Here is a 12,640-nt window from a genome sequence, read left to right as displayed (position 1 = left end):
AAGATTTGAGTTAGTTACAGTTCATATGAGGAAATCAGTCAATTGAAATAAATTCATTAGGCCCTAATCTATGGACTTCACATGACTGAGAATACAGATCTACATCTGTTGGTCACAGATACCTTAAAAAAAAGGGCCTTACAACGGGCCTCAGGATCTCGTTACGGTATTTCTGTGCATTCAAAACACCATCGATAAAATGCCATTCTGTTCGTTGTCTGTAACTCATGCCTGCCCGTACCATAACCCCACCGCCACCATAGGGCACTCTGTTCACAACGTTGACGTCAGCTCACCGCTCGCCCACATGACGCCATACACGTGTTCTGCGGTTGTGAGGCCAATTGGACGTACTACCAAATTCTCCAAAACAATGTTGGAGGCGGCTTATGGTAGAGAAATAAGCTTTTTGTGCGTATGGAACATTTGTGTGATGTTTTATTTCAGCTCATGTTACCAACACTTTACATGTTGCATTTTATATTTTTGTTCAGTGTACAGTATATTAATGTGCAGTTCACCAAAAAACGTAATTTGAATCATAACACACGGAAAACCAGCAGACAGCGTGCATCAGGATAAGAGTACAGAAAATACATCGAAAACTATCACATATCACTATACAGTTTGCTCTAGGTTATACACTTTATTTATTATTAATGTCCAGTATGGTGACGTGTTGTATCTTACAACACGTGTGCTTGACGTGGTGTGTAATCAACTAGAGCCAGTGTTATCTAGTCTTTCCGGTCAAAATTGTGCGTAACCTATGGGTGTTGACCGAGGGTTTTAGTCCCTAATAGATGAGGGGGGGGGGGGATTTTTGTCCTAGAGTGCTGGCAATGTTCTTAATACTAGAAGTATCAATGCGCTTTGAACACATGGTAAAATAGGCAAGCCAGTGGGTCGATTTTCAACAGTTGTTTTGTGTGGGCAGGTGCTTAGAGTAGATAGTGTGAGAGCACTATGAAAAGTCAGGTGTCATATAACACACCAGAAGTTGTACATGGCCACCAGGAGTGGATCAGATTGATGTCACTGACAACCATAAGTGAACTCGATTCAGGGAAAGCACAACATACATGGCTTTAATAACTGACAAAATATATATTTTTTTTTGAAATCTCAAGAATGTAATGTTTTCAATATGTCCCCCTTTTCAAACAACCGGTTCAAAACCCCAAATATATTAAAAACGGAGCACTAAAAACTAAAAATACTAACTTCTAGCACATATTCGCTGCAAATATATAAACTGAACTATTCATGTATGTAACCGTTTGTGTGCATAAAAAAAATCTTTATAGAAATCATGTAGAAATCTCTAGAATAGAATAGAAAAAAGGAGTCGACTTAAAAGTAGACCAGCTGCATTTAGCTTCTTTCTCTCCTCTTTCTCTCTTGTGTTCCTTCCAGGTGGGCTTTGTCCTCTGCTAAAACACAGTATAGCCTGGGAGGGCGGGCGGCGCAGCAGAAAAATGCTGACCTCCCTAAAACAAGCCCCTATTCAAACCGAGGAGCTTAGCAAAGCTCACATACAGTAGGGGAGTGCTCCCCTGATTCATATGTCAGTAATAACACAAAAGAGGTCAGCCTAGTTGGTCAAAGGTGTATTGTGGCAGTGATATAACTGAATCGGGGAGACCAGCAATGGAAAAGAGGACGTATAGGGTAGAAACCAGCAGACACCATGGTCCCTTTAAGAGTATGGTTCCACTACCTGTATTCTAAGTCGACTTCCACTCCTATTTGGTGGTAGTACGGGCTAGCCTCCAGGTCCTCAGTGTGGAGGCTAGCCCCCTGGTCCTCAGTGTGGAGGCTAGCCCCCTGGTCCTCAGTGTGGAGGCTGGCCCCCTGGTCCTCAGTGTGGAGGCTGGCCTCCAGGTCCTCAGTGTGGAGGCTAGCCTCCTGGTCCTCAGTGTGGAGGCTGGCCTCCTGGTCCTCAGTGTGGAGGCTGGCCTCCTGGTCCTCAGTGTGGAGGCTAGCCTCCTGGTCCTCAGTGTGGAGGCTAGCCTCCTGGTCCTCAGTGTGGAGGCTAGCCTCCAGGTCCTCAGTGTGGAGGCTAGCCCCCTGGTCCTCAGTGTGGAGGCTAGCCCCTGGTCCTCAGTGTGGAGGCTAGCCCCCTGGTCCTCAGTGTGGAGGCTAGCCCCCTGGTCCTCAGTGTGGAGGCTAGCCCCCTGGTCCTCAGTGTGGAGGCTAGCCCCCTGGTCCTCAGTGTGGAGGCTAGCCCCCTGGTCCTCAGTGTGGAGGCTAGCCTCCTGGTCCTCAGTGTGGAGGCTAGCCCCAGGTCCTCAGTGTGGAGGCTAGCCCCCTGGTCCTCAGTGTGGAGGCTAGCCCCCTGGTCCTCAGTGTGGAGGCTAGCCCCTGGTCCTCAGTGTGGAGGCTAGCCCCCTGGTCCTCAGTGTGGAGGCTAGCCCCCTGGTCCTCAGTGTGGAGGCTAGCCCCCTGGTCCTCAGTGTGGAGGCTAGCCCCCTGGTCCTCAGTGTAGGCTGCTGAAGGGGAGGACGGCTCCTAATAATGGCTGGAATGGAGTCAATGGAATGGTATCAAACACATGGAAACCACGTCGTTGATGTGTTTGATATCATTCCACTGAGTCCATTCCAGCCATTATTATGAGCCGTCCTCCCCTTCAGCAGCCTCCACCTATCCAGGTCTCAGTGTACAGTAGGCAAGACTGCAGCCATGGCCCATCACACAGTCAAATGTACTCCAGGAACACACTCAAATCCCCGTCTTCTTAAGGGATGCGTCTGGCAAGTCATAAAAGAGGGATGGGAGCAGACTCCGTCCCCTCAAAGACAGATGACAAATAAAAACAAGTTCTGCTGTTGCTCCTAGCATCGGTCACCGCCTGCAACGGGATGAGAGATTTATTTTGATGTCCCATTATTTCAAAAACAAATCCAAGTACATTCACAATTCCATCTATTTTACTTGGTGCTAGATTAACGTAAATTGATACAGTTTAAATTGTGGACAGACATGAGTATATTAGGTTATTGGGCTGGACCAAGCAGCAACACACCGAATTGATTCTTAATTAGTAGAATCAGTGACTTGTTCATTAGGCACCAAACGGAAGAAATCAGACTGAAATATTTTCCTATTCAAAACGTTTAGTTACAGTGTGCCCTACTGAACATGACCCATGTGTTTGGCTGTTTGTCTGGAGTAAAATCCATCATCCGCATCAGCAGGGTTAGTTTGCCCTAAGTTCTCCTCTTAAAGGGATAGTTTGGCATGTTGGCACTACAGTGCTCTCAGAAAGTATTCACACCCCTTGACTTATTTCACATTGTGTTGTGTTACATCCGGAATTCAATCAAACATTTTTTATTTTTTTTATTTAAAAAACATGAGCGGGCGCACACACAGAAAATAGTTAGTGTGGAGGTGCTGACTAACGGCGAATAAACTATAAACTATCAAATTAAAGGAAGTCGCACAGTCCATGTATAATCTCCCAGCAATTTAATGGGTATTTCCCAACGTTTCAGCATCACTGTGCCTTCCTCAGGGTGATGTCATGAATACTTGAACCAGGTTATGGAGCCAAACAGTGCAATTAGTGCAACCAATGACAGTAGTGAGGGGTGTGTCATAATGATTAAGTTAATTAAAATTAATTTGTGAAACTGTTAAAAAAAAATTGTATATGGTATATTAAATATATTATGCTATTGTTATCATATAAACTTAATGGAATATTGTACATCATATTAAATATATTCTGCTATTGTTATCATATAAAAACTTAATGGAATACGGTACATCGTATTAAATACATTATGCAATTGTAATCATATAGAAACTTAATGGAATATTGTACATCATATTAAATATATTATGCTATTGTTATCATATAAAACTTAATGGAATATTGTTTAATCATATTAGCATCAACATTCATTATTCTTTCAATCAATTTCACATTATTTCACATTTCATTTTTGTTACATGTAATCTTGGTTCAACTTTAATATATAATGAACCTCGTCAACAGGGGGAACATGTTAGGTGTACGCTAATAAGCTGTAGAAAATATTTTTTTACATTTATAAGACTTGTTCATAAAGGAAAATGTGTTCATAAGAAGGGCCTGAGATCAAAGTCAATATTCAGACCATTAGGGGTCATTGTTTTTAGATAGGATATCCAGTAAGCCTCTCTTTGTAGTAGTAGGAGCTCAATGTTACCTCCTCTCCTTGGTAGAGCAACGTGCTCAATGTTACCTCCTCTCCTTGGTAGAGCAACGTGCTCAATGCCTGTGCATTTGAGGGAGGAGATTGGATGGTTAGCTTCAACAAAGTGAGCTGCTACTGGATAGTCAATGTTCTTACACCTGATTGAGCTGCAGTGTTCAGCTGGGCGTTATTTTAATTGTCTTTTCGTTTTGTCCTACGTAGGCTTTTCCACATGAACAGGTGATGAGACAGATTACTCCCTTGGTCTTGCATGAGATGATTCCCCTCACAGGGATCTTTCGACCTGTATGTGGGTGTCTGAAGAAAGACGTTTTTATAGTGCTATTACACTGTGCGCATGAGCCACATTTGTAGTTCCCATTTGGGATAGGTATCAAGAGTGTCTGAGTGGGCTCAGGGGGCATGTCAGATCTCACCAAACTATATCCAATATTGCGACCATGCTTATAGACCACCAGTGGGGGTTCTTTGAAGAGGTGTGCAATTTTTTGGTCTGATTGCAGAATATGCCAGTGCTTTTTCAGGATTGCTTTCATTTTCTCCGAAACCCTTGGTGTACTTGGTGCAAAAGACAGTGGCGTTGTTTTTCTTCTTTGTTTGAGTTTTTAGTAATTCCGCTCTTGGTTTTTGAGATATTTTCATCATTGCCTCATCAAGAGTTTTGTCCTTGTAGCCTCTCATTTTGAATTTATCTGTCATTTTTTTTAGCTTTGCTGTCAAAATCTGACTGGTGGCCACAGATTTGTTTAACCCTGCATAACTGGCTATATGGTAGACCAGTCTTGGGGGGAAGGGGATGCATACTATTCACACATAACAAGGTATTGCGATCTGTGGGCTTTGTGTATAAGTCTGTGTGTAATGCATCATTCTCTTTGATAATCCATACGTCCAGGTAGTTCATTTTTCTCTCATGAGTCTGCATGGTGAATTGGAGGTATTCAGAGCTCTCGTTTAGTAGAGTTTGGAATTCATTTAGTTCCTGCTGACTTCCTTCCCAGAGCACAAAGACATCATCTATGTATCTCTTGCATAGAAGTAATTTAGAAAGTAAGGGGTGTCTCTCTGTTTTAAAAAGGAAAACTTCTTAAAATTGTCCCACATACAGGTTTGCATAGTTGGGGGAAATTACATCCGGAATTCAAAATACATTAAATCAAAACATTTTCTCACCCATCTCCACACAATACCCCATAGCGACAAAGTGAAAACATGTTTGTTTTTTTATAAATGTATTGATAATGAAATACATAACTATTACACCCCTGAGTCAATACTTTGTAGAAGCACCTTTGGTGGCGATTACAGCTGTGAGTCTTTCTGGGTAAATCTCTAAGAGATTTGCACCCCTGGATTATACAATATTATACAAAATTCTTAAATCTGTCAATTTATTCTTGATCATTGCTGAACAACCATTTCCACGCCATATATTTTCAAGCAGATTTAAGTCAAAACTGTAACTAGGCCACTCAGGAACATTCAATGTCGTCTTGGTAGATTTGTCCTTGTGTTTTAGGTTATTGTCCTGCTGAAAGTGCCTGTTGGAAAGCATACTGAACCAGGTTTTCTTCTAGGATTTTGCTGTTTAATAACGTTTCTTTTTATCCCCCCCAAAAAATCATACCCATAACATGATGCAGCCACCACCACGCTTGAAGAGTGGTATTCAGCGATGTGTTGGATTTGCCCCAAACATCACACTTTATATTCAGGACAAAAAGTTCATTTCTTTGCCACATGATGATGTTTTGGAAAAATATGATTCTGTATAGGCTTCCTTCTTTTAAAAAAATCTTTATTTAACTAGGCAAGTCAGTTAAGAAAAATTCTTATTTTACAATGACGGCCTACGCCGGCCAAACCCTCCCCTAACCTGGACGATGCTGTGCCAATTGTGCGCCGCCCTATGGGACTCCCGATCACGGCTGGTTGTGATACAGCCCGGGATCGAACCTGGGTCTGTAGTGACGACTCTAGCACTGAGATGTAGTGCCTTAGACCGCTGTGCCACTCGGGAGCCTTCTTTTAACCCTGTCATTTAGGTTAGTATTGTGGAGTGACTACAATGTTGTTGATCCATCCTCAAGTTCTCTCATAACACAACCATTAAACTCTGCAACCGTTTTAAAATCACCATTGGGCTCCATTGGTGTAATCCCTGAGCAGTTTCCTTCCTCTCTGGCAACTGAGTTAGGAAGGACGCCTGTATCTTTGTAATGACTGGCTGTATTGATACACCATCTCAAGCCTAATTAATAACTTCACCATGCTCAAAGGGACATTCAGCATCTGCTTTTATAGATTTTTTTTTACACATCTACCAATCAGTGCCCTTCTTTGCAAGGCATTGAAAAACCTCTCTGGTCTTTGTGGTTGAATCTGTGCTTGAAATTCACTACTTGATTACAGATAATTGTATGTGTGAGGTACAGATATGGGGTAGTCATTCAAAAACCATGTTAACCACTTTTACTGAACACAGAATGAGTCCATGCAACTTATTATGCGATTTGTTACATTTTTACTCCTGATCGTATTTAGGCTTGACATAACAAAGGTGTTGAATAATTATTGACTCAAGACATTTCGGATGAATGATTTTTCTCATTTAAAAAACATTCTACAAACAAAATTCCACTTTTACATTATGGGGTATTATGTGTAGATCATTGACATAAAATCTACATTCAGGCTGTAACACAACAAAATGTGGGAAAAGTAAAGGGGTGTGAATACTTCCTGAAGGGACTGTATCTATTTTTCCCACAGATGAAGTCATGGACCCATTTTTATGTCTCCGCATCCAGTATGAAGGAAGTTACAGGTAGTTTCGCAAACAAATGCTATCTAGTGTTAGCGCAAAAGCTGGAAGTCTTCGGGATCGGCTGTCAAGTAGATAAAGGGCTTCGTTACCAACATCTCAAACTATCCCTTTATGTTCTCCAGAAATCTATGTTACCTTTGTGTGACGGAGCTGTAGGAGTCCAGGAGCTGAGTGCTGGCCACTTCCAAGTTCCAGTTGTACATCTCCAGCATCTTGAGACACTCCAGCCTGGTCTTCAGGCCAAGACAGAACAGCTGCTCAACCTTGACAACAACAGGATCAGTTACAACTCGCCCTCACTACTCATCGTCTCTGAAAACATTGTATTATTCATGTTTCCGTCATCAGATATTTCAAAATCAGCAAATGTTTTGATGGGTTAACTTCTGCAAAAAGGACTTATCCCTTTTGTAAGCTAGAACGGTTTTATTTCCACAACTTCCTAAGGAAAAATAAAGAAAGTCGCACACTATATACTGCCAATGATTATAGATCACTGGGAGTTTCTACATCACTGGGAGTTTATATAGTGCTGTGATTAGAAATGTTGTAATTGTAGGTTCCAGCAACTATGGTGGATGAGTAACCAGGCCAACGTAGTACAGCTCTGTTTGGCTCCATAGTGTGACAAGGTAATAGTGCACTACCACCAAGGGCCCCTACCTTGAGGTAGTGCACAGCTTTCTGCATGTTCCAGTTGTGGTTCTGGAGGGCTGTCTGACACTCCTCTACTGTCACGCCATGTACCGCCTCCTGCACCTGTAAACGCCACACAAACAACCAATCATGTCAACGCTTCTGCTACACTAACCAATCAGCTCTGCAGTCCTCTACAAAAAAAACCAATTAGGTCAATACTGCTGCTACACTGACCAATCAGCTCGGCAGTCCTCTGCTGTCAATCAAAACCTCATACAAAACTTTTTTTTTAAATAATGATTCAACTATGCTCAGACACTAACACTTTAGTGGCATGCTCATTATGTTTGTTCTACAAGTCTAATACATTGTGGAAAATAATAGGTCTCTATCAGTCTTTTTGACTGAGTGAGTGGCTTCAAATCGTATTCTCTGCACTCATACACTCCACCTCATGGATTTAAAAGGAATGGACTGGTCTGAGCAACAGGGTGGAAACTCCCTGCAGCCATGCTTGCACCAATCCAATGCTTTTAAATGCATAGAGGAGTGAATGAGTGCACACTTTTTGAAAAGGGTACAGAATTGAAATGCAGCGAGCGTGTGAGTGCTTTAATGTCTGTCTGTCTGTCTTAATGTAGACTCCTTATTGAACCTTTTCCAAGACCCTTTTCTCAGTACATCCATCTTCCCAAGTGCTCTCGGTGCACAAATTACATTTGGTTGTTATACATAAAATAGAATTTGGTTACAGTTTGAAATATTGAATTTCGATTTAGTTAGGAAGTAATCAATCCACCAGTAAGGAGAAGATGTCTGTAAGCAAGCAGACAAACAGTGCCTCAGCAGGAGTTGATGTTATGGAAAGACTGGTCAGGAATTGCTCTCTGTTGCCCCCTCCTGTTCAATGATGGCACATGAAACACCAAAACACTCTCCAAAGCAAAACCAAATGACACCCTATTCCAAGGATAATCTACATTCAGCTGGGGGCCAAATTTGTCTTGAGCGTGTGGTCGGCGGACCGGAACATGATTACAAATAATTTGTAGATCACAAATTGACCACAAGAAGCCCAAACAGATATAATATTTGACTAAAACATAATAATTTCAAACCTTGCTTACATTTTGTATACGATCATATCTACTATGCGTGGGAATACTTAGGAACAGATCTCCGAGGTGATTTCCTGGTGTTTTTAGTCTGTTATGTCCAACAATGAAAATTATGAAAATAAATTATAATTATAATAATAATTTACTTATTAAACCACCGGCCACCAGTTGGGGAATCCTGTCCTATTCCCTATATAGTGCACTACTTTAAACTACAGCCTATGGGGCTCTGGTCAAAAGTACTGCACTATATAGTGGACTGGTCCCCCAACAAGTCAGCTTCCAGTTCAATCTAGGTGTTGAAGTGTTATGCCCATAGCTTATGTTAAGACCTGGGTTGACATGGGTTGGGACAAATAATTACTGTATTATACAACTCTAATTTAATTCCAGAGTGCAATGTAATCTTATAAAATAATCTTTGATGGATACTTGATTGGTTGAGAGAGTGTTGATTTAGATCGATTGGTTAGTTTGGCGCAGGGCTGTCTGTGGACCGAATCCCAGTACTTTAATCCTCTAGGGACTTGGGAAGTTTGATTTGGCAGCAAAATGATAAACGAACACGGTAAAGAAAAACTGGTGGGTGTATCCTCTAACTCTGCCAAAGTTGATTTATTGTAACTGGACTTTTAGTGTCTTTTAATACTTTTTGTATAATGTTTCTTGTTTTCTGAATCAGTAGTTGTGCTCTTTGTCTCCATATCCAACATACTGTAATGTCATACCTCATTACTCATACCTCATTACTCATACCTCATTATTCATACCTCATTACTCATACCTCATTACTCATACCTCATTACTCATACCTCATTATTCATACCTCATTACTCATACCTCATTACTCATGCCTCCCCCTTTGTTTTTGTTTTTGGTAGGCCTATGTGTTTTTGTTTTGGTAGGCCTGTGTGTTTTTGTTTTGGTAGGCCTATGTGTTTTTGTTTTTTGTAGGCCTATGTGTTTTTGTTTTGGTAGGCCTGTGTGTTTTTGTTTTGGTAGGCCTATGTGTTTTTGTTTTTGTAGGCCTATGTGTTTTTGTTTTGGTAGGCCTATGTGTTTTTGTTTTGGTAGACCTATGTGTTTTTGTTTTGGTAGGCCTGTGTGTTTTTGTTTTGGTAGGCCTATGTGTTTTTGTTTTTTGTAGGCCTGTGTGTTTTTGTTTTGGTAGTCCTATGTGTTTTTGTTTTGGTAGGCCTATGTGTTTTTGTTTTGGTAGGCCTATGTGTTTTTGTTTTGGTAGGCCTGTGTGTTTTTGTTTTGGTAGGCCTATGTGTTTTTGTTTTGGTAGACCTATGTGTTTTTGTTTTGGTAGTCCTATGTGTTTTTGTTTTGGTAGGCCTATGTGTTTTTGTTTTGGTAGGCCTATGTGTTTTTGTTTTGGTAGGCCTATGTGTTTTTGTTTTGGTAGGCCTATGTGTTTTTGTTTTGGTAGGCCTATGTGTTTTTGTCTAATAGACTATGTCCTTTCCAGTTGATTACAGATTATAAAAAGCAAATCTGACTGGCGCTTTCGGTACTACACACCATCTTGACCTGGTCTGTTGTGGTTCCACCTGCTGCCCTGCTGGCTGACCCCTCAGAGCTGACCCTAGGCAGGCTGAGAGAGGCCTTCATGCCCGGCCGGCAGCCCAGACTGCTGTTGTTGTTGGAGAAGTTGGCCTTGACATCTCCTCCCTTACTCTGCTGCTGCTGGTTCACCACCATTGGCCTGACCATGGCCGTGTTGGCCTGCTGCCTCTCCTCACAGATACCACCGCCGCCACCGATCGGCACGTTTTCTGCTTCCCTGAAGAAGCGGTCGTAGCGGTCCAGGTAAGGCGGCCTCTCGGGCAGGAGGTAGTAGTGCGTGTTGCTGACTTTGCGGCCATCACGGACAATGGGCAGGATGCATGGCCCCTTGGCCAGGTCCTTACCCTGGGCTTGTGCTTGGATGACCTTGAGCGCGGCGTATTTTGGGTCCGAGGCAAAGCTGTGCGTAGTGGGCATGATCTTCCCCGGGGACGTGGAAAGGTAGGATCCGTATGTGGCCGGAGGAGGGGCGCTGGGGCAAACCATTGTCCTCTGCTGGGGGGAGCCCACCAGGAGCCCCATGGGACTGGGGGTGCGCGAGCCTGGCTGGGACAGGGGGTTCCGCGGGGGGATCTGAGGGGGCCGGTCCTGGACTTCCTCGGGAGCTGGAGTCGGGGACAGGGAGAGGTCACCGGACCAGCGGGTGTAGTCCCCTCGTTTGACGGGGCGAGGCGGGATGGGAATGCGGGGAGGGATCTGGGGCTTGTCCTCGGAGAAGGACAGGACGATATGGCGGTGCACGTCTATGGACTGGAGGCCTAAGCTCGGTGACGGAGAGGGGGGCTGGGGAACTCCTCCTGTGGGCACATTGAGCCTCCTCATGCACTCCTGCTGGAGCTCCTGAAAGATCTCTGCTGATTGGGAGAAGGATGTGTAGCCCTGGCCCTGCTGGGAGGGTAAGAAGAGGTTGTCCTCCAGGGGTTTCCCCTCCTCCCCAGCCGGGATGACCTCCGTGGAGCTGTGGCTCGCACCCATCCCCCCCTGCTGTCGCTGCTCCAAGCTGTTGATGGAGCTCACTTCCATGTCCTCCTCGTCCTGCGCCACGTCATCGTACGCAGGAGGCGGAGGTAAGGGGCGGGCGTCCCAGTCCACCACTGGCGTGGGGTGTAAGGGGCAGGGCAGCGAGCACCATGGGCTCTGAGGAGGAGTCCTGTCCAGAATAGACTCCGCCTCCAAGGCCAGCTTGACCAATGAGGGCAACTGTAGCTCCGCCACTGGGGAGGGAGAGGGTGTGGCCGGGGGAAACTCCTCCTCGAAGTCGATGAGCGACACCTTGCTGGGGGTGTGGCCTGAACCCGTAGTCCGTTCCCCCTGTTTAGAGGCGGAGACCCAGGCGGCGGGTTTGAGCTTGAGGATGGACCCTGCTTTCCGTAGTGACAGCCTCTTGAGGCCTGAGGCGGTCAGCTCCTCGTCCTCAGTCACTGAGTCGTAGCATGGCTCTGGACAAATAAACAGACAAACAAACACAACTTAATGACTTTGGCAACAATACCCTAACCCAACTATGTAACCTCTCATTACTCATGTAGCAGTGTAGTCCATCCCAAGGCCCCAGCTGTCTACATTGAGTGCTCAACCTTGAGTGCTGCCTTTGATGTAAGGTTTATTTATGCGCATAATGTCCCTGAGATGAGTAGGTAATATTCCTTAGTGTGTCCATCTGTAATGTGTGGATATTCATACACTGATATTCAAACACAATCCTACAGAGAACATTAGCTCTTTAAAGATGTTTAGGATGAAATCCTAAACATTAAAAAGTACCGTAATCATAAATATTAAACTCATAAACATTAAAAAGTACCATAATCATAAACATTAAAAAGTACCGTAATCATAAACATTAAAAAGTACCGTAATCATAAACATTAAACTCATAAACATTAAAAAGTACCGTAATCATAAACATTAAAAACAACTGTAATCATAACCATTAAAAACTACCGTAACAACTTGTCTTTTAACCCACTCAATGCACAGCAACCCAGACTGCCCCATTTGTGGGAGAGAGGGAGAGTAACGACAAGGAGGAAGAAGAGAAATGGAGACACTGAGAAGAAAAGGAGAGCGAGAAGAGGGAGGGATGGAGATAAGAGAGGGGGAGAGAGGAGAGATTGTACACAGTGTACCTGAGAACTGGAGCAGGGAGGGAACAGAGACAGAGGAGAGGACTGAAGCTAGGAGAGAACAGAAAAGAGAGAGAAGAGGAGAGGACTGGAGCTAGGAGAGAACAGAGAAGAGAGAAGAGGAGAGGACTGGAGCTAGGAGAGAACAGA

At 43.7% G+C, this 12,640-nt stretch overlaps 1 protein-coding gene across 3 annotated transcripts in view; it reads right to left on the bottom strand.

Annotated features, from left to right (window-relative positions):
- Positions 1-416: 416 nt before the first annotated feature.
- LOC106596996 (activated CDC42 kinase 1) overlaps positions 417-12,640 on the bottom strand; it is an 86,102-nt gene continuing 73,878 nt past the window's right edge. For all 3 annotated transcript variants that reach the window (XM_045714465.1, XM_045714464.1, XM_045714466.1), the window contains 4 exons: positions 10,320-11,803; positions 7,699-7,794; positions 7,171-7,298; positions 417-2,854 (listed from right to left, as the gene is read on the bottom strand). In XM_045714465.1, coding sequence (XP_045570421.1) covers positions 2,848-2,854; positions 7,171-7,298; positions 7,699-7,794; positions 10,320-11,803 — 1,715 coding nt within the window. In that variant the 3' untranslated portion in view covers positions 417-2,847. The remainder of the gene's footprint in view (positions 2,855-7,170; positions 7,299-7,698; positions 7,795-10,319; positions 11,804-12,640) is intronic.

Source organism: Salmo salar, chromosome ssa03, assembly GCF_905237065.1.
Source record: "Salmo salar chromosome ssa03, Ssal_v3.1, whole genome shotgun sequence".
NCBI lineage: Eukaryota > Metazoa > Chordata > Actinopteri > Salmoniformes > Salmonidae > Salmo > Salmo salar.
The sequence above is the reverse complement of the archived record's forward strand: the minus strand, read 5'-3'. Positions and strand labels throughout refer to the sequence as shown.